General features: G+C 38.2%; 3 protein-coding genes across 6 annotated transcripts; 1 reads left to right on the top strand and 2 right to left on the bottom strand.

Annotated features, from left to right (window-relative positions):
• The first annotated feature begins 290 nt into the window (after positions 1 to 290).
• LOC111793414 (mitogen-activated protein kinase kinase SIPKK) lies at positions 291 to 4,530 on the top strand. 2 transcript variants are annotated; one of them, XM_023675273.2, is made up of 9 exons: positions 291 to 494; positions 590 to 674; positions 1,271 to 1,405; positions 2,138 to 2,362; positions 2,479 to 2,661; positions 2,810 to 3,033; positions 3,279 to 3,324; positions 3,420 to 3,519; positions 4,191 to 4,530. In XM_023675273.2, exons 1-8 carry the CDS (start codon positions 415 to 417, stop codon positions 3,507 to 3,509), a joined length of 1,068 nt encoding a protein of 355 aa, XP_023531041.2. In that variant the 5' UTR covers positions 291 to 414; the 3' UTR covers positions 3,510 to 3,519; positions 4,191 to 4,530. The 2 variants fall into 2 exon arrangements, with proteins under 2 accessions (XP_023531041.2, XP_023531042.2); XM_023675274.2 differs by having other exon boundaries at positions 4,199 to 4,530.
• A 1,682-nt stretch (positions 4,531 to 6,212) lies between these two features.
• Positions 6,213 to 16,101, bottom strand: LOC111792977 (uncharacterized). Of its 3 annotated transcripts, none has more exons than XM_087123053.1 (15): positions 15,837 to 16,101; positions 13,493 to 13,874; positions 13,122 to 13,401; positions 12,490 to 12,788; positions 12,015 to 12,197; positions 11,009 to 11,758; positions 10,818 to 10,903; positions 10,659 to 10,718; positions 10,474 to 10,562; positions 9,007 to 9,585; positions 8,463 to 8,537; positions 8,242 to 8,312; positions 8,080 to 8,137; positions 7,475 to 7,730; positions 6,213 to 7,268 (listed from the first exon to the last, which is right to left on the bottom strand). In XM_087123053.1, exons 2-15 carry the CDS (start codon positions 13,825 to 13,827, stop codon positions 6,562 to 6,564), a joined length of 3,828 nt encoding a protein of 1,275 aa, XP_086979179.1. In that variant the 5' UTR covers positions 13,828 to 13,874; positions 15,837 to 16,101; the 3' UTR covers positions 6,213 to 6,561. The 3 variants fall into 3 exon arrangements, with proteins under 3 accessions (XP_086979179.1, XP_023530385.2, XP_023530384.2); XM_023674617.2 differs by having other exon boundaries at positions 9,007 to 9,573; positions 13,493 to 14,010; XM_023674616.2 differs by having other exon boundaries at positions 13,493 to 14,010.
• Positions 16,102 to 17,460: 1,359 nt separating this feature from the next.
• Positions 17,461 to 24,026, bottom strand: LOC111792211 (AGC (cAMP-dependent, cGMP-dependent and protein kinase C) kinase family protein). The gene is made up of 13 exons (XM_023673555.2): positions 23,443 to 24,026; positions 22,968 to 23,142; positions 22,705 to 22,788; positions 21,385 to 21,626; positions 21,052 to 21,295; positions 20,826 to 20,905; positions 20,655 to 20,739; positions 19,766 to 19,897; positions 19,565 to 19,678; positions 19,138 to 19,182; positions 18,955 to 19,039; positions 17,964 to 18,017; positions 17,461 to 17,858 (listed from the first exon to the last, which is right to left on the bottom strand). Exons 1-13 carry the CDS (start codon positions 23,622 to 23,624, stop codon positions 17,770 to 17,772), a joined length of 1,611 nt encoding a protein of 536 aa, XP_023529323.2. The 5' UTR covers positions 23,625 to 24,026; the 3' UTR covers positions 17,461 to 17,769.
• Positions 24,027 to 25,971: the final 1,945 nt, after the last annotated feature.

Here is a 25,971-nt window from a genome sequence, read left to right on the forward strand (position 1 = left end):
TGTACTTTTCTCGATCAATAATAGAAAGACGTTCAGGAACTAGGAACTAGCAAGAGTGTAAAATGAGAGTTGAGTATGATTACACAATGATTCCCAATTAAATTAAAATAATTTAATATATTTCAAAATTAAATTGAATTAAGTTAAATTAGAAATGTTTCTATATTTTAATTTATGGACTAAAAAAATATTTTTCCCTAATTGTTATTAATGTTGGTATATCTATCACTTTCAATTACAGCTGGACAATTGAGCCGTAAATTCATCATCATATATATATATATATATAAAGATGTGTTTGACGATTCTCTGAATTGAATCTCTCTCCCAGTCATCGAATCATCACAAGAAGCTTTGATTTGAGTATCGATTCTACGGGGGTTGGAGCCTGGAAGTGGAAGATATCCACCATCAATGAGGAAGGGAGGCTTAAGCAACAATCTCGACCTCAAACTCAGTCTCCCTCAAGAAGACCAATCCATAGCCAAGTTCCTGTAATTTCTCTCTCTCTTTCGCTCTCTCTGTTTGTGTGTGTGAGTAATGGAATGTTCTGATGAATCTGGAATTTGGATTTGTTATTCTTGTGTAGAACGCAGAGCGGCACGTTTAAGGATGGTGATCTGCTTGTAAACAGAGATGGAGTTCGGATTGTTTCTCAGAGCGAAGTTGAAGCAGTAAGATATCTCAGTTTTAGAGCGTAGTATAGTATCTTCAGTGGACGATAATGTGCTGTAGTTTTGATATTTTGCTTGCGGGTTTTAGGCTTTTAGCGTTTTAGCTTTTCGATTATGCGATTTCTTGTTACATAGGACGTCTTTGATTCTGTTTCTGTAGCATCAAGGTATTGATTATGGAATTATGAATCCTTATACTCGACCGTATGTGCTGTACTCATTTCAGTAACCAGGGAATGGATATCTAATTTGGCTTAGAGAGTTAGAGTTGTTACTATCTTCTCATCAACTAACGAATGAATGAAGTATATATCTGTAACAACTCAAGTCCATCGCTAGCGGATATTGTCCTCTTTGGCCCCTCAAGGTTTTTAAAACGCTTCTGCTAGGGAGAAGTTATAAAGAATGCCTCGTTCTCCTCCCCGGTCGATGTGGGATCTCACAATATCACACCAGATTCCTTCGTTAAACTAGTTTGTTTTTAGACACGGGGAGAAAATGGAAAAAGTGGTTGATTATGTTGTATTACTAACTATGTTGTGCGTAATGGGATACTAACTTGTTTTTTTTTTTTGTCTGTCTACCTGTGCGTTCAGCCACCTCCGATTAAGCCTACAGATGATCAGTTGAGTTTAGCGGACATAGACACAATTAAAGTCATTGGAAAAGGAAATGGTGGAACTGTGCAATTAGTTCAGCACAAATGGACTGCTCAGTTTTTTGCATTGAAGGTATTGCACTGCACGGCTTAAACATTATCTTCTTCCCAAAATTTATGTGCTTCTGACTTGTGTGCCTCATAGACTATATAGTGTTGGTGCTTCAAAAAATGGCTAGATAGCATGATTTCTGTTTCAGTCTTTGTGATCTTCCAGTATCCTAATGATCATTATATTGGAAGTCTGATTTTTGAAGGACTAACTCCCCTTCATCTGTTTTTGCATTTTTCTGAATCTAACATATTCCTTAGCTACTTCAACATTGCTTTCAAATTATGTTTTTATCTCTGAGTTGTTTTAAGAAAGATCAAGTGCATATACATTTCAACAGAATCTAAGGATTTATTTCATTCCAAGTACTTTGACGCTATTTTTAGCAAGGTCTTATAATTTCATGGCAACTATAGCATTCGGTGATTTCTTTATAGAAGTTTAAGGACTTTAATAGATGGAATTTCTGGACATAACTTCATGTGAGCAAAAAGCTGTTTAATAAAAGAAGATATAATTTTCCTTCACAGTTTGAACCAAAAACCCAGTATCAAATCTACTCTACCATCTCAACATTTATGGAGTTGTTTTGGTGAACTAGTCAGTCAATGAGCGTTAAGACAAGCTGTTTCACATTCCTGTATGTACTCTTCCCATTAGATATTTTAGAATCAAATTTTCAGCATTAATTAGCCCAAAACTAAGAAATCATCAATATGTTTTCATATCATATCAGTTCCTATTCTCTTTCAGGTAATTGAGATGAAAATTGAGGAGTCTTACCGCAGGCAGATTGCTAAAGAACTCAAAATCAATCAATCAGCACAGTGTCCCTATATTGTTGTCTGTTACCAATCTTTCTATGATAATGGGTCAATATATATCATTTTTGAGTACATGGATGGTGGATCTTTAGCTGATTTTCTGAAAAAGGTTAAAAAAATTGAAGAACCATATCTTGCTGCCATTTGTAAGCAGGTAGGTGCAAAAAAGTCCAGCTTGGATATTGGGAATTTGTTCTTTTACTTCATTTACTTTTCCACTAAAGGAGATAATTGTAGACTTCCTTTTAACCCCTTTCCTCTCTTCTTCAGGTGCTGAAGGGGCTGATGTACCTTCACCATGAAAGACACATCATCCATAGGGACTTGAAGCCTTCTAATTTATTAGTAAATCATAGAGGGGAAGTCAAGATTACCGACTTCGGTGTGAGTGCGATTATGGCAAGCACAACTGGAGAGGCTAATACTTTCGTTGGCACATATAACTATATGTCTGTGAGTATCAATTCTCAATATATTCACATAAATACAATGCTTTCGCTGTTTGTCTTCCTTTCATTTTTTCTGGTAAGAGCTGTACATTTTTTCCATCTATATAACCTATGTGTATAATAGCTTACTGGTGTGTCATTGTTATTTATAGCCAGAGAGAATTGTTGGAAATAGATATGGCAAAAAAAGTGACATTTGGAGCTTGGGGCTGATATTACTTGAATGTGCAACCGGCAAATTCCCTTATTCTCCACCCGAGAAAGATGGAGGATGGGGTAACTTTTATGATCTTATGGTAGCCATTGCTGAGGGCGAACCTCCTTCTGCTCCAGCCGACCAGTTTACTCCCAACTTCTGTTCCTTCATTTCTGCATGGTAAGGATCTGATTTTTCCTGGGGTCTTGACAGCCTAACACCAAACAACCCTTTTCTAAAGAATATGCCAGTTATTATATGAAATATGAGTAGGAATTTATATCTCTAAGTAGGCATTTTTTTTTTGTACTCTAGCTTATTTCAATTCCTTTACGTTATGAGATTGCTCTTACCAAAAATAATTATATAAAAAAAAAAACCGTTAGATTGCTAACTCAGACACTGATTATCTTTATGAATATCAGTTTGCAAACGGAGCCGAAGGATAGACTGTCAGCACGTGAACTTTTGGTATATATTTCTTCCTTCTACATGTTGATAAGAAAGATGTCAGCATAATAGAAAAGATAAATCTGAAATATTCTTCTCCTTTTGTGTATTTTCAGGAACACCCTTTCGTCAACATGTATGAAGATACAGATATTGACCTGTCATCTTACTTCAATGATGCAGGGACTCCACTTGCAACGTTCTAAATTTGATCTGGTATGATATGGAACTACATTCCATTTAAGACTTACTCTTGATATCTTTCTGTATCTGGTTGAGTGTTAGGCGATCTTTTCTTTGCGATGGAATCTATCATTTGGTGTAATTAATTCGGAATTTCTCGGATTTCATGTTTGCATGCCAAACATGTATTTAGCTATGTTTTCTCTTTTGGCCCTTCTATGATTTATTTCTGAAAACCAAGTATCTATCCCCCAATGCTAGTGAGAGATTCTTTTGCTGTCAGCTCTGCCAGTTCACAATGTTGGGCATCTTGAATATTCAAATTTGATTCCCCAGCATAACAATGTGTATGATTTGTGTGTATATGCGATATGATTAAATCAAGGACGCCAGCTTTGTCCAGGACAAGTGGCTGAAGTAATATTTGTACAGCAGCATATGAGAAATGTATGAACTCGCTAGACGAGGCTTCAAAACCTGTGCATGAAAGCTGTTTAAAACTTGTATAATAGGTGAAAAGGGTTCAAAATTGATGAAAGTTAGAAACATGATAATGTCCCAAGATGGCCCACATAAGCTTCTCTATCTCTGTTTCTCGCTCTAGCTTAACCATTATCTGTTCATGCTAATGATGCATCATTTTTATTGTTTTCATTCATTCTCTGCCTCGTACACGATAATCTCAATTGTTGGCTGCTTTTAAGGCTTGCAGGGGATAGACAAGGATTACGCCGCCATCTCACATTCTCCTGAATGCTGCTTGTTTTACTTCAGTTTGTCTGATTGAAAGAGGTGTTTCAATCAGAACTGGATGATGGTTGTTCCTTTATTGGTCACATTTTAGATGGGGTTCTGATCCTCCTTGAGGATGATGATTCAGAAGGATACGGAAATGTTATGTTGTGCAAAGAGATTTCACATCGTGGCCTTTTCTTGTAAGATTTTGTAATCCCATTCTACTACTCACCATGTAAAATTTGGAGCATCAATGATATTAAATACATGTTATGACACAGAAGCACTGTGCATAAATTTTAATCCCAACATTTCTGGTTTATATCGTTATCTGAAGTTGAATTTGTGCATGTAGCTTCTAAAGAATATAGGGATGGCGGTAAAAAGGCGTTTGAATAGAATTTTTTTTGCCAGTCTAAATATAACTCAACTGATAGGAGTTCAAATATCCTCCCACGTTCAAATATTCATTTTGGATTGAAGTGAATGTTCAAGGAAAAAATAATGCATTTATGATAAGAAATGTTCAAAGTTCTAGTATGGGGTTCACAACTTCAAACTACTTGTGGGTATCCTTCATGTCCTCGACAAGACTCGAACATAACATGCTCGGACGAGCAGGAATCCTAACAGTTAGTATACAACTGGACATGGTAAAACTGACAAAAGTGAGTAGGGATTCATTGATAGAAAGAAGTACAGAGCCAAGGAAAGCCTAAGAAAGTATACACTTAGGTGACTACATATACGAGGAACTGAGCGTTGCTCATCCGTGGATTTGAACAAGTGTCGTGCAAAATCATACCGACTCGGAACATCCTCCAGGGGTGACTACATATACGAGGAACTGACCGTTGCTCATCCGTGGATTTGAACAAGTGTCGTGTAAAATCATCCCGACTCGGAACATCCTCCAGGATTAGAATTGCCTAACTAGTTTTTTCAGATCTATGTTCCTGCAGGTAGTTGAACTTTCAGTGTTTCTATATTTCCTCCTAAAATAACATTGATCAGCATTGACAATTGAATGAAAATGATAAACCGACATCCTACTTTTGCAGTTTTATTTGCCTCGAGCTATTGTAGCGATCGGGGCAAATGTATTCCGGTTTGGTACTACCTCAGGAAAATTCTAAACTATTTTTCAAGTGCAGCAAGAGAAGTAATTGTATATAAAAAAGGCGATCAGTATACCCTTTTGTAACATTCCAAGCCCACTGCTAGCCGTTACGGTCCTATTTTGGGTTTTTTCTTTCGGACTCCCCCTCAAGGTTTTTAAAACGCGTCTGTTAGGGAGAGGTTTCCACACCCTTATAAAAAATGCTTTGTTCCCCTCTCCAAACGACGTGGGATTTTCCACCCGTACATCCTTTTTTTCCCCCTTCACCTGCCTTTCAATTTTATAAGTAAGACTAAGATGTATCCGATCAGTATTCAAGTTTCCATCTTAAAGGGGCTGGAAAAAAAAATGAGAAACTGGAACTTGTTTACCTCAAGCTTTTTGTAGTGACCGCAAATGCATTACCTTTGGTAACATCAAGGTATGGAAAGTGGAAACCAGTTTCATATGTAAATGGTTTGAAGACCTGCAGCAAAGACAATCAACAGATCAATCAAGAAGGCTATTGAATCAGTAGCCTCTATACGGTTGCAACTAGAACTCGGTTTCTTCTCGGACATCAACAGTTCCCTCAGAAAACACGAAATGTACCTCGAACCAAGTGTCTTCTTCATGGTCCTCTTGGAAGTATATCCTTCAGATGGATAATTTCCAAGCACAAGCAATAATATCAGTAGGGGTATTCAATTTAAAAGTTGCAACTTTAAAACCTTACCTTGCGTTCCCAAGCAGATTTTGATGGCAATTTCCTCTCTGTATAGCAGTATCTATTATAACATCCACTGCAGCAGTTTGACAGATTATCTATGCTAAAAGAATTATGTACCATAAGAAAATAGGAAATAAAATTTACAAACAAATTTCCAGATCCTTGCAGAATAAGATGCAGATTTATTTCAAATATAAAGTTTATGTACAAGAGGTATCATTCTCTGATCAAAAAGCTACATGAAGGATACTGTGTATCCTGCATATCACTATGACTATACTAACTTGTAGGTTGAACAAGACTATCTTTACAGTCGAAGTCACCAACTAAATACAGGATCAAAACTCGAAACATCCGAAAGATTTACTTGAAATATAACTTGAAGAGGAGCCTCAAAAGAATCTAATAACCTAATTTGGATCGGTAGCCAATAACTATGCAACTACCTGTCACCCTTTAGTTTGTAAGGTATTAATAAACAAGATTTGAAGACTATACAAGGAAGGCAACTTCAAACCATCATATTTAATTCTGAGAGGTCATCCATTGGAATCTCAAGGCCCATGAAGTCATCTTGGTCTTGTAAACCATCATCATCAATATTTAACCAGGAACCCAGATCCTGAGCCTGGCCATCATGATCATCAGGAACACCTAATACGTCCATTCCCGGTAATTGAAGATTAGATAAATCTAAGGACTCGGGGTCATCGAGTCCATCAAAGCCAAATTGATCCTTTTCTTTTGAACCACCAGTCAAAGTACTTGATTTTAATACAGGAGACAATGATGGTTTTGGTTGCTCTGACATCTTCCCCAGAAGGCCATTAACAGAAATTGATAATTGGGCAGTTTTCTGCTTCGGCTTTGTCTTAGTTTTCCTTTCCCCTTTAGCATTGGATAGTGCTGGCCTACCAATTTTAGTTCCATTTCTAGATGACACCTCTCTGTTATGCCCTTTACCATCTCTATCCCTTTCACTCCGCTTTCCTTTTGCACTGCTTGAAATAGAACTCCCAATGACTGATGGGGCACCTGCATTACCGACATCATCAAGCAAGAGTTCTCTCTTTTTTACCCTGTTTGACCATATTTCTTCTCTTCCACCAGTTCGCTCAGCTTGGTGATTAGCAGGTGGAAGCACATTGCCAGATGTAATATCGTGGTTTTCTGCATTCTGACTGAAGTGTGAAGGGCTATGCTGTGAACCTGCAAAAGCTACAGAGGGGACAAATTTTATAGGCGACTTTTGCTACACCTATTTCATACACAATATACATGAAAATGACGAGAAAAGAGATTCAAATGAAAAAAATCAGAATGACAGAATTCTGTGTATATGACATTTTTGAGGTTCACGTTGAAGATATCACACGATTATTAACAGAATTTCATAAGTTTCTACAAGGAATCTTAATACACACCTGAGACTCTGCCATCCAGAGATTGAATGGAGGCATACGATTCACCCTCCACAGGATCTGTCTGTCTTTCACCATTGGGATTGACAGACCAGGAAGAATATATCTCTCGAAATGAAGGCTCACTGAAGAAGCTCTTTCCTGTATCCTCAAATTTATGACATCGGTTCAATGTTCTTTTAACAAATGCCAAGGCAGCTTGCTTCGCCATTTTGTTACTGGAACTCTTTCCACTAGAGGCATTAGAAACTTTGCAAGCCTGTTGACCCATAATTTTGTAACTTATGTTTCCATACGAAGAACTTGAAGGAAAACAATGTTTATTATTTTCTTCTACCAGTTAATAGTTCTTATTCTAGGGGGAAAAGGAAACAGAACCACAGTATGAGGAAATAAAATCTTGCTTTATCCATTTTCCCATTACGTCTTCATCAGTTATCTCAAACCACTATTATCCTTTAAAAGGTTCAAGTATATCATTTATCGCTGGCAGCAGTCACTAGAAGTTCATGTGCTAAATTAAGGACAATGGAATAAAAAACTGAAACAAATAGGAAAGACCATAAAGTTGTGGAAGCTTAACATATAAAGCTGAAAGGGAAGATTACCATATACTTCTCGTAAGCCATTGCAACAAGTTTATCCATGGCAAGCCTTTCGAACTCTCTGTAGGGATTAAAAAAAATGCTTTTAACACCTTGAATATGCAAAAGATTTAATGGAAGTTAAAGTGCTGCTATGCATTAAAAAGTCCAAAGAGGAAACTATACTTTTCTTGAAGCTGCTTTGAAGCCAAGACAGACTGGAGCAGTTTGTGAAGCAAAGAGTTCTTTCTTGAAACCTATTTGCATCAATGAATAAAACCAGATTGTACCGGGTGAATTTTTACCACAAATGCACGGTACAATAAAAGCCATGACAAGTATATGGATATAAGCACAGCAAGAATCGATGCAACTTGGTAGTTTTAACTCATTGAATTAAGGAATACCAGCTCATTCTTCTTCTCTTCCAACTGATGGATGTTATTGATGACCTCTTCCTCCTCTATCTGTAACATTTCAGGCTGAAAAAGCACAGACCATTGTTTCAATTTTTTTTTTAATAATTACAAAGGATAAAACAGAAAAAATGAAACTGGGTCGAAGTATGTGCAACTGATCCAAGACTTCTGACGGAATACGTGGAACAGAATAGAAAGAATGAGTTGCTTAGATACTTCTTAAACATTTAGCAGTTCCATAACATTTATTAAATTAGAAAAACATATTTTCGATTTAAGACTTAAAGGAAGTAGTGCAGGGACCTAGGGTCTTTTTATAATGCAAAATATACAAGCTAAAAATGAGAACACAGAGCTGTTTGTACAATGTGACATTAATATTTAAAAAGAGAACTCGCAAGTCCAATCTTAACACCTAGACTTCAAAATTTCAGCAAGCAGTTAAATGTTTATTGTTCATTCATATATAAAACCACTTCAGCTATTCGACAAGATGATGAGAGCCTTAAGAATCTATCGATAGTAAACATACCACTGAATCTGGAAAAATTCCAATACTTTGAATCTCCAACAGAAGTTTCTCATTCAACTGCATGCCATCATACTGAAACTCTGAACAGGCTGTTCCAGGCATAAAAGCTTGATTAGAGATCGAGCCGTTCAGGGAATTAGATAAGTTCAATATCATAACAGAGTTTGGGATGCCCTGTCTATCTGTTTCAGGCATGTATTGATCTGATCCTGGTCCCCTTCTCATGTTATAATCATCATTAGCAGAATGCCCAGAAAACTGAGAACTAGGTGAAATTTGGTGACTCAATTTGTTTGGTTTAAAATCTTCATCTAACTCGGGCATTCCGTAACTATCGAACTTGGTGTCTTCACTTTCGTTGTCAGCAACCTCCTCTGGAATTAATGAGGCTAAGAGTCTCTGGTATAAAGGAATTACAGTATGATCTTTTAACTCGTGAATTATATGTTCTAAAGGAACTTCTCCTCTTGCATCATTGTCAACGTGCTCAAAATTATCACGACTGATATTGTAACTGTCCCTGTCTGAAACAACTTTTGGCCCCGATGCAGTACCTTCGAGATCTCCCTGAAAGAGAAACTAAGCAGCAACTTCAAAAAATTAGGATAAGCTTTGACATAAAACTGCAGCAATTTTAAACCTAACCAATTCAGACGACAATGGTCAAAGAAATGATTTGTCCATAGAAACCAAGGATGAAAAGGCAAGAAAATCATGAAAAGGCAAGAAAATCAATCGGAGCCCAGACTAAATGAAAGTTACTGTGAGATCCCACATACTTTGGAGAGGGGAACGAAAATATTCTTTATAAGGGTTTGGAAATCTCTCTCTAGTAGACGCGTTTTAAAAACCTTGAAGGGAAGCCCGAAAGGGAAAGCCCAAGGAAGACAATATCTACTAGCAGCGGTCTTGAGCTGTTACATATGGTATCAGAGCCAGACACTGGGCGGTGTGCCAGCGAGGACGTTGAGCCCCGAAGGGGGTGAACACTGGGCGGTGTGCTAACGAGGACGTTGGGCCCCGAAGGTGGGTGGATTGTGAGATCCCACATCGATTGGAGAGAGGAACGAGTGCCAGCGAGGACACTGGGCCCCGAAGGGGGGTGAATTGTGAGATCTCACATTGGTTGAAGAGGGGAACGAAACATTTTTTATAAGGGCGTGGAAACATCTCCCTAGCCGATGCGTTTTAAAAACCTTGAGGGGAAGCTCGAAAGAGAAAGCCAAAAGAAGACAATATTTGCTAGTGGTGGGCTTGGGCTGTTATAGTTACCTAATTAGTTTCAGCTTTATCTGAAACAAAACCAAACTGTGTCGTCTTCCTACCTCTATCTTTAAATTACTTAATATAATATATTCATAGCATTTGCAAGAAGGGAAAAAACCATCTTTTTCTACCGGATGGGTTTATTAAAAGGGGCAGAATAAAAGAAGAAAAGTAATTGTAGAATGCAAAAGTAGGCCATACTTGTTTTCTTAGGTGAGTAATATCTGCTTCAGATATAAAACGAAAGAATTGCTCCATCTGTCTCCAAAATGGGTTGAAAAAAGTGCGACCTGTTGTTGCAGTGTGATTAACTTATATAGCATACAAAACAAAATAATATTTGAAATCTGTACAGAAATATGTATACATGAAATATAAGAACAAACCAGGATTTTTTACAGCATTAGCAGCAGCCAATAGCTCTTCATGCCCATAATCTGATCCAGCTAAGAAAATTCAACCAAACATGATTAGAAAAATCTGATACGAGGGAGGAATTCTCACACTCACAAAGAAGTTTCTGTTCAAATCTGAAATTCAATTACCAAGAAAATCTGTCGCCACATTGGGCTTTTGACGTTTATATGCTTTGCGGTCAGTAAATTTCCTAGTAGGTGGACGACCTGCCTTGCTGAGTGGAGTGTGAAAAATAATGAGACTTTTGAAACCAGATGAAATAACACAATGAAATTTCTTAGATAAGCTAGAAACTTTGTATATGCAAAATAAGTTTAACCTTTCAACTTTATCATATCCGAGTCTGGCACTTCTAAGCTGTTTTGCAGTTCCTACATTATCGATCTTCTCAACTGTCATTGGCACGGGAGACCTAGTGGAAGTAAAAGCACGCCCATTCCTCCCTTGTCTTCGAACCCCATCTCCAACGTCTTCATTAACCAATTTATTCTTCCTGGTTGGCAGAACTAAAGAAGATACCTTTTTACCACCTTGTTCAGATTTATCATCTAAATCATCCGATTTTCGGATCCTCTCTCTCGATTTGATCTCGGCAGCCCCAGATTCCTCACTTTCAGATAAGGCAGCCGAGGATAATGGTTCACCTTTTATTTTCACTTGCTGTGGAGAACTGCCAGACATGCGTCTACCAAATCCCAAGCCATTATCATTACCCCCAACATCAGATGCGTTATCCAAAGGAGGAGTATCATCATTGCTTGAAACAATAGGAACAAGATTGGTCCTTCTTGCAACACGGGAGATCTTCTGCCTCTGGCTTGCCCATTGGGAAACTGGAGGAGATGAGGACCGCATTGATGTCATGCGTTTGCGATTGCTCACACCAACAGCAGCAGTAGGCTTATTTGCGCTATTCGACATATCCCAATCATTAGAAGCAACTGCTCTGTGAACAACCGGGGAAAATTTTGGAGCAATGCCTGAACCAGACCGTGGACCACGAACAGATGGATTCACTTTAGCATTTATTGTAGGACTGGTTGAAATGAAGTCGTCACGGACATTTGACCTAAACAGTTGATGGATAGAAAATTCGTTAGTGCATGATCAAAATAGAAAACCAAGGTAGGTGAAGGACATTCTTAATCTCAAATTTGTAATAATGCCTGGAATAGAATTTAAACCAAGATCCCAGAATTAAAAGGAAGGAAAGTGAATGTGAAAGTGGTAAACTGCAGCAAAAAGATCCAAAGGACCACGCAATAGGTGGCTTTGATCATTTAAAAAAAAGAAAATATTTTATTTGTAGTATGGAAGGGATATACTTATTAACACCCCGGACGTTGACTCTTTCTTTGTCTGAACCAATAGAATTATCTCTTCTGTCATTGACAAGGGAACTGGCATCCAAATCAGTCCTGGACATGGAAGAACGAATACCCAAGCCAATTTGTTGGGCACCACCATCAGATTTTCCAACACCAGAAGCTCCATTAGCAGCCCCTGGCCTATATAAAGCACATATAATCATCACTCTCCAAGGGGCAATTCTCCACTATGCAAGCTTCAAGCATCAAACCAATGTATGAAGAAAAATATAAATGACAAGCATGCATGCATCTACGCATCATCTTTATCAGAAGTATCCGTGACATTTATCTGAGTATATGACTAATTTATTGTAGACTCAACTAATTCATTCATTACCGTAAACAAATTGATGCATAAATATATGTCTTAAGCCACATGGTCAAATAGTGTGGCCATAAGAGGATGTTTACAAGACTCAGAAAGTTATACCTAAACCCAAAGTTATCTTTATTTATTCGCGATCGAGCATCAGAAACAGGTCTTTGCTGCAATTGCTGCTTAACTTCATCATAGCTATCTGCTGGTTTGGTCGATTGACAGCTCGAAGAGACATCTGCCTTTATTCCAGATCGTTTTTTCTTCATTTTTGACTTCTCCCAACCATCAACGCCAATTGATAAACTCCTATCTTCACCTTGAACAGCACCACTATTTGCAAGCCTTAGTGCATCTCTTTCCCTATCTTCAGCTCCAGATTGTCTCACAGGAGCATTACCACGAACATCCATCTGTAGAATTTAAAGTTCATGAAAACTGTCAAGCAACAGAAGAGGAGCTGAACTTCACATAAATCTCAGCACAAATTCAAGGAAACTACAACATCTAAATAACATTGTGAAAAATCTACTAGTAAACAAACGACATTGAAGTATGACATAAGATTTAGACAAGAAATATATGGGTGTCAATGAGATTTGGCAAATGTAAAAAGGCAAGCCAATTTGACAACTATATAATGGGTCAACCATATAAAACGTACATATACAAAATGAAAAGGGGTCAAAACATTGAATCAAAAGCCTTAAAAGAACATAATTATGTAAGAGGAATAAGGTACAAACCCCCCTTGCATCCACCAATGAAGTTCTTGTGCGTTTATTCGGCATAGCATTTTTTGTTCGTTCTTCAGGTTTCTGCATCTCATGTTCAAAAACACCAGTGACTGCATGACTCTGATTTCCAAACCTACCTACTTGCCCCCTAGCTGACCGCTCACCAGATAAAATGAAATTGGATCGGTCATTATTATAAACTTCTAAACGTGACCTCTTCTTTGATGGTACACTTGGGAAAAACTTGTTAAATACAGATAAGGCCTCGTTGAAAATTTTTAACCGTTTCCTGTTCCAAAGGAAAAAAAAAAAAGTCAAAGGATCTGACAAAGAACTTCAACAAATTTTGATTTCAAAATGCAAAGTTTAGGAAGAACTACCTGGCTTTGATAGAGCACTCACGTAGACTACCCTTCATCCGCTTGATTTCTTCTGGCATCACGGATGCTGCCAATTTACTTTTTGAAGAGCTAGATGGAGAATCGTCTGGGGACATACTAAGAGCAAGATGTAACTGCCTGCTGAAATCCCCTGGGCGATTAGACTTTTCATCAGTAGCAACCAACTTTCGACCAAAATGCAAACATTGCAAGAAATTTAGAACATCTCCTTGTGATACAGCAGAAGCACTTCTTGACATATTTGGAAGAGTAGATAAATTTGGATTCTCCCCATTCTCGCGAAAGCTACTTGATCTGTCCAGTGGAACGGCCATGTGGGCTCCACGCTGCCCACTAGAGTGTAATGGTCTATCTGGGCTACCTGAAGTAAATTCAAACTTGCTAGGCATCACCATCCGGTTAGAGTCCATGCATCATCCATACCATAGCCCAAGAAAGCAAAGTAACATACAGCAAGGATCTTTTAACCCATGCTTCGAAACAGAAAGATGGTTTACCTATCCAAAATTGTAAAAAAAAAAAAATTATAAGAATCAAAACTCATTAATGTAAGAAGGCATGAAAAGAACTTCACATCCAGAATATTTAGAGAAAAAAATTACAAGCATTCAAGTAGATAAATACAGGAAAAGAAGCAAAGCTCTGAAATCCTATTGGATTAGTATCCTACTCTAGGGAACACAAACTTTGGGACAGAAACTAAAGACTTTCTCCTCTATTTACTCCGTATCACTCAACTAGTATAAAATAGTAAGATAAAACTATCTCAATAAAATAAAAGACCAATCTTCTAATTAACTGGTATGTAATACTTTTTTTAAAGAGAAATTTTATTGAAAAGATATTTACATACAAAAGGAGATGGGTGAAGATAACGGCTGCATTTATGTAATTAGTCAACTAAATGGATAACTTGTGCCTAGTGTCAGAACTAATTTCCTGGTCCAGACAATCTTGAATTCCCACATTATATGAACCAAGGTACCTGTAGATACCTTCATATCCTCACTTCTACAGGCATAACTTGATAAATTACATTGTCTACTTGCTAAAATTGGTCCTTGACGTGAGGATACTCACATTGAAGTGTGAATCCATTTTTCAAAAGTGAAACTATCTATAAAATAAAATCAACATAAAAAAGATCCGAACCACGATCAAATTGCAAACCATAGAAAACAGAGGACAATTTTATCCACATACTGGCGGTCATTAGAATCAAATCCCATCTATATTTTCTTCATGTTAACATGCTAACAAGTTCCAGCCAGGTATTACATCTACGAGGGTCTTAAATATTTGTAAGATGAAAAAATATGTAAGAAACTCAAATATTTCTAAAGATGAAGTTGGAGAAATTCAATCCGCTCAAGCTAAGGTAACTGACCACGTGCATATACCTCTCCCCTCCACTGAATACAAATAACCTCATATCATGACCCTATTCTTAGAGTTCAACTCCATGACATGGAGTTGGGGTTTCAAACTTCTAACCTCTTTGCCAATGTCAAAATGCTTTAACTAGTTCATCTATACTCAAGTTGACCATAGACACAACACTTTAAGAATCCTAAAAGTGAAAATGCACAATAGACATAGCTGCAGATTCAATACACCAGGATTTATGATTATGGTAGCAATAATGCACAGTAAGGAAAAAGTACAATATTCAAAGCGAACTCGCATTAGATAACGAAACCAGAGAAGATTACTTTTTAAAAAAAATTAAAAGCACGAAGTTGGATCAACTAATGCATTTTGACAATAGCTAGCCTATTCGATCAATACCACCGCAGTATAGTTCATTAGCGTTTTAATCACTTGGAGAGTCCAAGATCTATCAAAATTCACGAACTGTAATAAAAATAGACTAAAATCTAAGTACAACAAAATGAAGTAAAGACAGGATTTTAAGTGTAAAATCCGGAAACAACAAAGTTTCATCATGTAGTATTCCGCTCCATATCTACAACTTTTATGTCTATTCCACGGCATTTCCTTTCATAAACTTGACTCCAATAACCAACTCACCTGCCCATCTAGATGAAGATTCTGCTAGAAAAGTATTTCCAGCTCGAAGCTCCAAAATTAATTAAAGAAGCTTTCCCTTCTACTTCGTTGACCTTATGTTAATTACACCTAATTTAATAACTACCCAACCAAAAATAACGAAGGAACCCTAGAAGCTAAATTCTCGAGATACGGAGAACACCTTCAATCCAACTTCAAACAATCAGACATACTAAGAAATAACAGAAAAAAAAACAAGATAATTGAATTCGATCGAAGTTTTAAATCAAACTGAGAAGCAAAATGAATCTACCTCAACTTCCAATCCGAAACAAATCGTTGATATTCGCGCTCGATTGAAGCTACAACGATCCGGGGCATTCAAGGGTTTGGAAAATTCCTACGAAATGGGACAGTAGTAGAAACAAATAATAATTTCGAAAAAAAAATAAACAAAAATTTTTTTTAATTTTTTATGCACGAGTTGAAGCTCCAGATTGAAGGTTGTTCATGCGAAGCCATGGAGGAGGAAGCTCAATGCTTTGATCGGCAATGAAAATTGTCAGGCCTAAATTACGAATATGCCCATCTTACTATTTGGGTATATAAATTAAAACTGGTGTTGGGAATCGGAGTCTTTTGGGGCGATAGCAGTTGGACCGGGTCGAATCGGGTTTCATGCTTGGTTTGAACCGGACCAAAATTAAGTGGAATTACAACCTTAATTACAATTTTAGAAAAATAATTAATATTAAATAAGTTATTGAATTTTTAATACAATGCCTTTCAAAATTAAAAAAATTAGATATAAAAATGGATTTTTTTTCTTTTTTTTTTTTAATAAATATCATACACGAACCATATATTATACACAAAATTAAAAGCAGAAAATTATTAGACACAAAACTGACTGTTACAATTTGTTACACTTTTTAAAATTTAAAGATTTATTAGACACGAAATTGAAAATTACGATCTATTATATACTTGAATGGGTATTAAAAAGATCTGATCGACCAAGCCCAAATCAAATGGTTTGGTTTGGGTTGAGTTGTAAACTTAACTGGATTAGGTTATGATTGAGTTGAATCCAACCTGATGATGATCAGTCTGATCCCAATATCCTGCCTTCCAAACCGTCAATCAAGGAACACTAGCCACTATTCCATAGATGGCATAGAGCTCTTATACAGCCCCTAATAGGAAGACTGAACTATCAAAGGTTTGGTTTTATGGTACAGTGCTTTCATCTTTCACTCTCATAGAACTTCAATTGAGACTTCTGATTCGTGCTTGATCTTACAATCACCGACTCGAAATGGGCTACCAAAGAGCAAATGTCGGCATATCTTCATCATCCGACTGGGCACTAGGATGTGAAGTTGTAAACAAAGATTTTTCCTTATTAGCTCGAATTTATTATACTTTTTATTATAATTTATCCTCTCACGACTCTTTAAAATAAATTTCGACTATTTGTAAGTTAATTTTCAAAAAGATTATATATTGAAATTAAGTTTTAAATTTAATTAAATGTTTGAAAATAAATTAATACATATTTTACGAATCTTTTACTTTTGTTTAAAACATAAATTTGAATAAATGACTCGAACTACTTAACCTTTAATAAATGACTCGAACTACTTAACCATTTAATTACTGTAGTTTGGGTTAAAAAAATTTACAACCCGAAATAATTGAGTTGAATCTAAAAAATGTCTCAACATGACTCAATCCAACCCACGAACACTCCTAATTTCAAGAATCCAATTGAGGAACCGTTGTTATATTGTCCTCGTTATATTGCCTCCTTTCTGAGATATAGTTCAAACGAGTTTTGGCCTTTTAAACTTTTATCTATTTTACTTCTAGTCCTTCGCTTCTAAAAAAACTTCAATTTAGCCCTTCAACTTCTAAAAAACGTTTCGATTCGGACATTCTCGGACAATAATAAATTGATTGAATAAACTTATAAACATGATAAACTTGAATGGTATACAAATAAAAGGTAAGAAGTGAAGGATTTTGTGAACAGCTTGTGAAGAATACAAAGGAGGAGGCAAAAATGTGGGCAAACTGCCACAAGAGAAGGCTAGTTTTTATCAGCCAACCTGGGCACTCACAAGGCCTCAGAAGCCTCACAATCTCACACACTCCTTCCCCTATGCACGGAGGGAACGAGGGTGGGTGGGGTCTTGAGTTCTTAAACCAAAGCTCACGATCTCACGAGCCCTCTTTGGACATTTTTACTGTGACAATGCATCCTCAGATGATCCCAATATGGCTTCCCTATCACCGCTCGAGTACGTCGTTGAGTAGTTCAATGCCGAGTCACCTGTACAAGATATCCACGATGGTAACAAACTCATCACGAAACGACGTAAAAGCATGTGTTGACATGTGTTGATATCGATAAGTATAGTTCACATGAATCTCTTACTTTGTGTTGAGTCAACTGACGAAGTCCGAATTGGGCTGGTGGTTGAGTTCAAATCTGAAATGCGAGGGATTCGACAAACGAGAACGTTAGATGGATTCTACCACATTTGCTTTAACTCAAACTGTTTTCACTAGAAACAAGAACAAGCATACAGATACAGCCCCAGCCCACCACTAGTAGAGATTGTCTGCTTTGGTCCGTTACGTATCGTCGTTAATATTACGATTTTAAAACGCGTCTACCAGGGAGAGGTTTCCACACCCTTATAAGGAATGCTTCATTCTCCAATCCAACTAATGTGGGATCTCACAATCCACCGGGACCAGCGTCCTCACTAGTACACTGCCCGGTATCAGACTCTGATACCATTTGTAACAGTCCAAGCCCACCACTAGTAGATATTTCCTGCTTTGGCCCGTTACGTATCACCGTCAACCTCACGGTTTTAAAACGCGTCTACTAGGAGAGGTTTCCACACCCTTGTAAGGAATGTTTCGTTCTCCTTTCCAACCGATGTGGGATCTCACAATCCACCCCCTTGGGGGCCAAGTGTCCTTGCTAGCACACCACCCAGTCTCTAGCTCTAATACCATTTGTAACAGCCCAAACCCACCACTAATAGATATTGCTTGCTTTGGCCCGTTACGTATCGTCGTCAGCCTCACGGTTTTAAAACGCGTCTATTAGGGAGAGGTTTCCACACTCTTATAAGAATGTTTCGTTCCCCTCTCTAACCAATGTGGGATCTCACACTTTACACTACAGTAAGCATGCAAGTTCCATTTTTTATGAGCATCAAAACATTTTAAGCTCTAGCCTGTTGAAAGATAAACGATGATGTGCATAATATTCCGAGAGAGATTATGATACAGAAATAGCTAAAAAAGGCAGCAGCATAAGTTCCTTCATCACATAGAACCGTTACACGTCCTATACGAGGGGACGGGGCGGGAACCGAAGAATGAGATAGGGAAAGAAAGAAATCTCTTACCAAATGAATGGCGTAGCCCTTTGACAGCATCAAAATTTTTGTATGTATAACCAACAAAACTGAGATCTTTAGGAGTCAAGAACATCTAACAAAAAGTTGGTGGAAACAATCAGATGTAACATAAAATACAGCAATTGCTCTTCATGTAGAAAGGTATAGTTGGGTAATAGATTGATCACAAACCTTCCTTATTGGTCCGGATCCCGTTCTCGTTGGCGGTGGATCGACCTACGACACAGCAGCACCCTTTTCAGGATCTAGAAAACTAGATGAGCAGAAAAAAAGTTACCAAACATACGTCCATGGTTTCCTAAGTTGTAACCTAGATGTTAGGAACCACGACTCTCTACAATGGTATCATTCTGTCCATTTCGAGCATAAGCTCTCATGGCTTTGCTTAACCCATGATTTTCCTCTTAATTCGCCGATGTGGGACTACTCCTTTCAATAATCCTCAACACTAGCATCACACACAGTTTGAATCAACGACCTCTAGTTGACTCCAACGGTCTTCGTTTAAACACCACACCGAACCGTTGAAGGAATATTCATTGAACTAAAAGTTGGTCATGATTTAAGCAAATACAAAAAGTTATGTAGAAGACCTCACCTCATCAAATTGCATAAAGTTCTGCGTATCAAGTTCCCCATTGACCTCAGGCTTAAATGCTGCATCTATATCATAGAGTTTGTCCCACTCGATATCTTTGAACCAAGGATGAGTCTAGTAGGTTTGCTTGTCAATTTATAAAACATTAAGAACAGAACATGAACGTTTATCTTATTTGTCGGAAAGTACTATGATACTGACCTTTATTTGGTCGGCGTCTCCGGTCCCAAGCCGATGGTCTGCATCACAAAGCAGCCTACTAATCAGGTCCTTTGCTTCAGGTGATAACCTTATCTCATCAGGGAATTTTAAGTGATTTTTCCAATGCACAATCTGATAGTACAAGATAGAAGGGAAAGAACATTTAAGAACTGATCATGTAGCAAAAGGGCTACAAACTAGTACATAAAGTTCCCTTGATAGCGATGAAAGAACTCGAAAGCTTTTATAGGACTCTCGACACAAAAAACTTATTTCGAAACTAGGATGAAAGATTTTGTTCTATATAGTATTTCAAACGTTTGCCTCACTCATGTCTTTTGGTTCCTATTTGAAACTTCTTCATTGGATTTTGGTTGTTCCGCTCTGTCGATTAATAGTAGTATAAGAGATTTGTAACCCCCCGAAATTCATTACATAGTGGTTCCTGCTTTTTACCCATAGTAACGGCCCAAGCCCACCGCTAGCAGATATTGTCCTCTTTGGGCTTTCCCTTTCAGGCTTCCCCTCAAGGCTTTAAAACACATCTACTAGGGGAAGATTTCCACACCCTTATAAAGGGTATTTTTGTTCTCCTCCCCAACCAATGTGGGACGTCACAATTGGCATATATCTCTCCGTTCATACTTGACGTATCACATCTGTCACCCCCTTTGCATTCAAAACGGTGTCAGATGCTTCTGCCCCTTTCTACTTTAGGGATCGTTCTTCGTTGGTTTAGTTAAATGTTGCTCGTTCATTTTTAAAGAGAATAGTCAACAACCAACCTGAGCATCACCAATTGGTTTAGACATATAGTCACATCGTTCGAGGAAGAAAGCAACAAGAAAATCAGATGTCCTATCCATAAACAAGTTCAAGAAGTGTTAACCTTTCGGCATGTCGTTACTGGATCATCGGAATAAAATGGTGGATAACCAACAAGCATTTCATACATTATTGCACCAAGAGACCACCTGCATCCAGGATAGGTACAAGAACTTGTTCTAATGATACTGTTGGGAAATTTCAATGGAAAAGGCTCAAAAAGGATTGAACTTACCAATCACATTCAACACCATATCCTTTTTTAAGCAACACTTCTGGAGCTATATAATCTGGAGTGCCAACCGTGGAGAATGCCTATCATTAACAAACAAGAACATAGAACATGAAGTATAATCCGACACTCCGAGATCTCGAAAGCCAGAAGAACAGAACATGCTGGTGTTTGGTAGTTAAAAATTTAGTTTATGTTAACACTGAGTATGCCTTGAGCTCCACATTACCAGTTTCCTTCTGTTAATCTGCCAATGTTGAAGTTGTTCAAGGGGGCTCTTCCAACGCCTCCCACTTTTCTTCCCTGGAACGCTCGCATCGACATCCACCGTGTCGTGCAAGTTATCGTCGTCAAGGACTTCATTTTCATTTATAGAAGATAGATTTGAACAGTCGAGAGGTTTGCAAAGACCAAAATCAGACAGTTTCATATGACCCCTTTGGTCCAAAAGAAGGTTGTCCGGTTTTATGTCTCTGAAAAGTTAGATGAACAGATGCATGAAGCACATTAGTACAGATGCAATCTAGTTTGTTGGTGAATTTCCACGACATAATCAACTAACCTGTGAATGTAGTTATGTGTATGAATCGACTCGATAGCTAGAACGCTTTGAGCCATGTAAAATCTGGCTACGGTTTCTGTCAAAGTTTCTTCCCTTATCAGTAAAGTCATCATGTCACCTCCAGGAAGATACTCCATGATTAGATACAAGTATTCAGCATCTTGGAAGGAATAATAGAGTTTCACAATGTAATGACTTGCAACTTCAGCAAGCAAATTCCTTTCAGCTCTGACATGTTCAACCTATGTAATAGATAGCTGAAAAGTGTGAGAAGGTAAACTGAACATTCTCATGGCGCAGAAGCTATAATGTTGCATAGTTAAATGGATATGATAACATTACTCTTGATAAAGCATGCAACTAGACATCTTAAAAGATTACAATTCGCGATTAGATGGAAGTTGTTTTGTTAAACTTTCTTCTCATCTGAGAGCACGTAAACTCTAAGCCCACCGCTAGTAGGTATTGTCTTTTTTGGGTTTTCCCTCAAGATTTTTAAAACGCGTTTGCTGGGAAGAGGTTTCCACACTCTTATAAAAATGCTTCGTTCCCCTCTGTAACCGACGTGGGATCTCACAATCCATCCCCCTTTGGGACCCAGCGTCTTCACTGGCACTCGTTCCCCTCTCTAATCGATGTGGGGTCTCACAATCCACCATTTTCTTCTCATCTGAGTATGTAACAGCTCAAGTCCACCCATAGTAGATATTGTCCTCTTTGGACTTTCACTCAAGGTTTCTAAAACGCATCTGCTAGGGAAATGTTTCCACACTCTTATAAAGAATGCTTCATTCCCCTCTCTAATCGATGTGGGATCTCACAATCCACCATTTTCTTCTCATCTGAGCATGTAACAGCTCAAGTCCACCCCTAGCAGATATTGTCCTCTTTGGACTTTCCCTCAAGGTTTTTAAAACGCATATGCTAGGAAAATGTTTCCACACCCTTATAAAAAATGCTTCGTTCCTCTCTCCAATCGATGTGGGATCTCACAATCCACTCCCTTTCGGGACTCAGCGTTCTTGCTGGCACACCGCCCAGTGTCTACCTCTAATACCATTTGTAACAGCCTAAGCCCACCACAAGCAAATATTGTCCTCTTTGGGCTTTCCCTTTCAAACTTTCCCTCAAGGTTTTCAAAACGCGTCTACTAGAAAGAGGTTTCCACACCCTTATAAAGAATGTTTCATTCCCCTCTCCAACCAACGTGGGATCTCACAAAGCATAAGAAGATCATTCATGACAAAAATTTAAAGAAGATATTTCATGGAAGTTAAAACATCTAGAAATAGAAATTATCATATGCACATCAGATCTTGCCTGTCCTCTGCTGAGCATTTCTGATTTCTTCAGCTTCTTCATAGCATATATGTTACCTGTTTTCTTCTCCCGACAAAGTCTAACCTGTAAAACAACACTTAATATACATTAAACAATGTCATCTCCCAGATTGGCTAAAAAGAATTAGACAACTCATTATAGCTTTCAAGAGATATCAATATGAAATGACAAGAACAGAACACTGTTCATCCATCTATGAGATTGTATAAAGAGATCATTTCAAAATCATTTCTATTTCCTACCTCCCCAAAAGCACCTCGCCCAATAATTGTCAAAAGGTCAAAATCCTCAACACAAATCTTATTCCTTTTGAGCCGAATGTATTGAGTCTCCTTGTGCTCCAAATCCTTCAATAGATTAATTTGTTCTTCTTCTGAGACATCTGAAGATGCCAACCTCCTTTCTAGCAAGGAACGCCTACAAATAACAAACAATTTCAGAAAACCAGCTAGGAATTGGGATGGAGTCCCACGTTGGCTAATTTAAAGAATGATCATAGGTTCATAAGTATACGACAAGCAAAGCCAAGAGAGTTTATGCTCAATATCATTGAGATCCGTGATTCCTAACAAACCCATCTCCCAAAATGCATCAAATATGAAGAACATGATCAAAATCATTATCACAACGTGTTGCACAAATGGGTATAAGCTTTCAAAATCATTGCATGTGTTAACAGAACCCATGAAATCAAATCAAATCAGAAAGCGATCAAACCTCTCTTTGCGTTCTTGAATATGTTTCTTTTGAGCCTTGTAATGATTTTCAATATACTGTTTAGCCGCAGCGACCTTCTCCAAAGTCAAGCTCGAACCCACGACTCCAATTTCTTCCTCCTCCTCCTCCTCCTCCGCCACTCCATCTTCTTCCTCGCTTTCAACCTCCTGATGATTCTCCATATAATAACCCTTTTCTTGTTCTTTCTCGATTCCTCTTGATGGGTCTCCAAAACCAGAGGCTTCTGTCTCGGTTTGTGTGAAATTTGGTGAAAATGTTGGGGGTGAGAAGGAAGCAGAGGAGGAGGAGGAGAAGGGGGCCTCACAAAATTAACAAAGCGGACGAGTTTTTTGTTCGTTTGAAACCCCATTTTGTCGACCTGACAAGTGGGAAATGGGGATTCGTTGGTTCCTTCCCAGTTTTTGCAATGGAATGGCTCTAACCATCACAGTCTTGCAGGTGGCATTCCCCCATTTCCGCTCGCGTTCTTCATTCAATGCCGTTCTAGCCAAGAATCGAGACGGACAAGACACAGAGTGGCACCAGAATTTAGGTTGATTCTTTTACTATGTTCTCATTTATTTTTATTTAATAACTTTTTAAATTTTCAATTCAGTTCATTACATTTTAAATACTTATATGGTAATACACACTAATTTCCATGAGTCAAAAACTTATGTCACAATAATTCTTAAAGATTTATTCGGATTGTTATCGGACTATAGGATGGTTAATTAACGTGAATGTTTATCTAATATAGCTCACTTGACATCGTAATCATTTGTAACAAATTATTCACTTTTTGTTTAGTAGTGGACTTTGCGATTATGTGACACTCACTTCTAACATCGATGGGCTAATTTGGATTCGTGACACTTACGGCTGGACAATGTATGCTCAATCTTCCTAAGAATCCCTTTTCTCATGGAGGAGCCCGTCCCACTCACTTTTTTCGCTAGCATGATGGATAAAGAGCTGTGAGAAGACGAGAAGTCAGAGATTTTGCACTCTTTCTTTATGTGTAAGACGAGGGAATGCATCGAAGCGGCAAACAACAAGACTATAACTCAAATTTGGCTTGAGATGAGCCCGGTGCATTGTGTCGATGGATAAGAAAACGGAGTAGGGTTATAAAAAATTAGAAGTATACATTCAAAGTCACTTATTTTAAACATGACTATGCCAATCTATAGCCAAAAAACAATGTAAAAGCTTATAAAAAACAGAGCTTCAGTGTACGAGGATGAACTAGAACTCCCTAAAGAAACCCAGTCCCAGCGAGCCCATGGTGCAGAAGATTATGAGCAATATGATCTCTAGCTTGAATGGCACTCGCAGATCTAACCCCATTGTTCTCCGGCACCATTTCATTATTTTAAACATGACTATGCCAATCTATAGCCAAAAAACAATGTAAAAGCTTATAAAAAACAGAGCTTCAGTGTACGAGGATGAACTAGAACTCCCTAAAGAAACCCAGTCCCAGCGAGCCCATGGTGCAGAAGATTATGAGCAATATGATCTCTAGCTTGAATGGCACTCGCAGATCTAACCCCATTGTTCTCCGGCACCATTTCATTATTTTAAACATGACTATGCCAATCTATAGCCAAAAAACAATGTAAAAGCTTATAAAAAACAGAGCTTCAGTGTACGAGGATGAACTAGAACTCCCTAAAGAAACCCAGTCCCAGCGAGCCCATGGTGCAGAAGATTATGAGCAATATGATCTCTAGCTTGAATGGCACTCGCAGATCTAACCCCATTGTTCTCCGGCACCATTTCATTATTTTAAACATGACTATGCCAATCTATAGCCAAAAAACAATGTAAAAGCTTATAAAAAACAGAGCTTCAGTGTACGAGGATGAACTAGAACTCCCTAAAGAAACCCAGTCCCAGCGAGCCCATGGTGCAGAAGATTATGAGCAATATGATCTCTAGCTTGAATGGCACTCGCAGATCTAACCCCATTGTTCTCCGGCACCATTTCATCATCAAAAAACTCAAATTTCAGCTCTGGATCGAACCTTTCTTTCCTCATCTCACAAATATTATGAAGAACACAGCAAGCTCCGAGCACCACCGGCAGCTCCTGCAGCTTCACCTCTGTCCTCTTCTGCAGGCAAGTCCACCGCCCCTTTAGCCGCCCAAACGCCGCTTTCGCCGCTCCCTGAATCTCCGATACCTTCTCGTTGAATGCGTGTTGCGTCCATGTCAAATTCTGCGCTGTATACGGCACCAAAAGCCAATCCGTTAATGGGTACCCTGAATTTCCGACGATGCTGACATCCTTTAAAAGACCCATGTTTGCCCTTTCGAAAAGGGCGGATTTTTCAAGAACTTGATCGTCCGGCATGGATCCCGGCCACCCAATACATACGTCGGTGAACACGCCGGCGGGATCGACAACGCCTTGCACGGTGATGGAATATGATGTTTTTTGGTTGCGTTCTGTGTGGCGTTTGTTGAAATAAGCGGCGACGTTGTTCTTGGGTGCGATTATTGGGATATGGGTCGTGTAAATTG

This window comes from Cucurbita pepo, chromosome 4 (assembly GCF_057944985.1).
Source record: "Cucurbita pepo subsp. pepo isolate OVF chromosome 4, ASM5794498v1, whole genome shotgun sequence".
Taxonomy (NCBI): Eukaryota; Viridiplantae; Streptophyta; class Magnoliopsida; order Cucurbitales; family Cucurbitaceae; genus Cucurbita; species Cucurbita pepo.

Coding starts and splice junctions, on each gene's coding strand:
- LOC111793414 (XM_023675273.2), top strand. CDS start 415: ATGAGGAAGGGAGGCTTAAGCAACAATCTCGACCTCAAACTCAGTCTC. Junction 495..589: donor CAATCCATAGCCAAGTTCCT/GTAATTTCTCTC, acceptor ATTCTTGTGTAG/AACGCAGAGCGGCACGTTTA. Junction 675..1,270: donor CTCAGAGCGAAGTTGAAGCA/GTAAGATATCTC, acceptor CTGTGCGTTCAG/CCACCTCCGATTAAGCCTAC.
- LOC111792977 (XM_023674616.2), bottom strand. CDS start 13,923: ATGGACTCTAACCGGATGGTGATGCCTAGCAAGTTTGAATTTACTTCA. Junction 11,759..12,014: donor AACGTCCGGGGTGTTAATAA/GTATATCCCTTC, acceptor TCAACTGTTTAG/GTCAAATGTCCGTGACGACT. Junction 9,586..10,473: donor TTACTCACCTAAGAAAACAA/GTATGGCCTACT, acceptor GTTGCTGCTTAG/TTTCTCTTTCAGGGAGATCT.
- LOC111792211 (XM_023673555.2), bottom strand. CDS start 23,624: ATGGAGAATCATCAGGAGGTTGAAAGCGAGGAAGAAGATGGAGTGGCG. Junction 21,627..22,704: donor AAATGCTCAGCAGAGGACAG/GCAAGATCTGAT, acceptor TCTATTACATAG/GTTGAACATGTCAGAGCTGA. Junction 19,040..19,137: donor GATCCGGACCAATAAGGAAG/GTTTGTGATCAA, acceptor ACTTTTTGTTAG/ATGTTCTTGACTCCTAAAGA.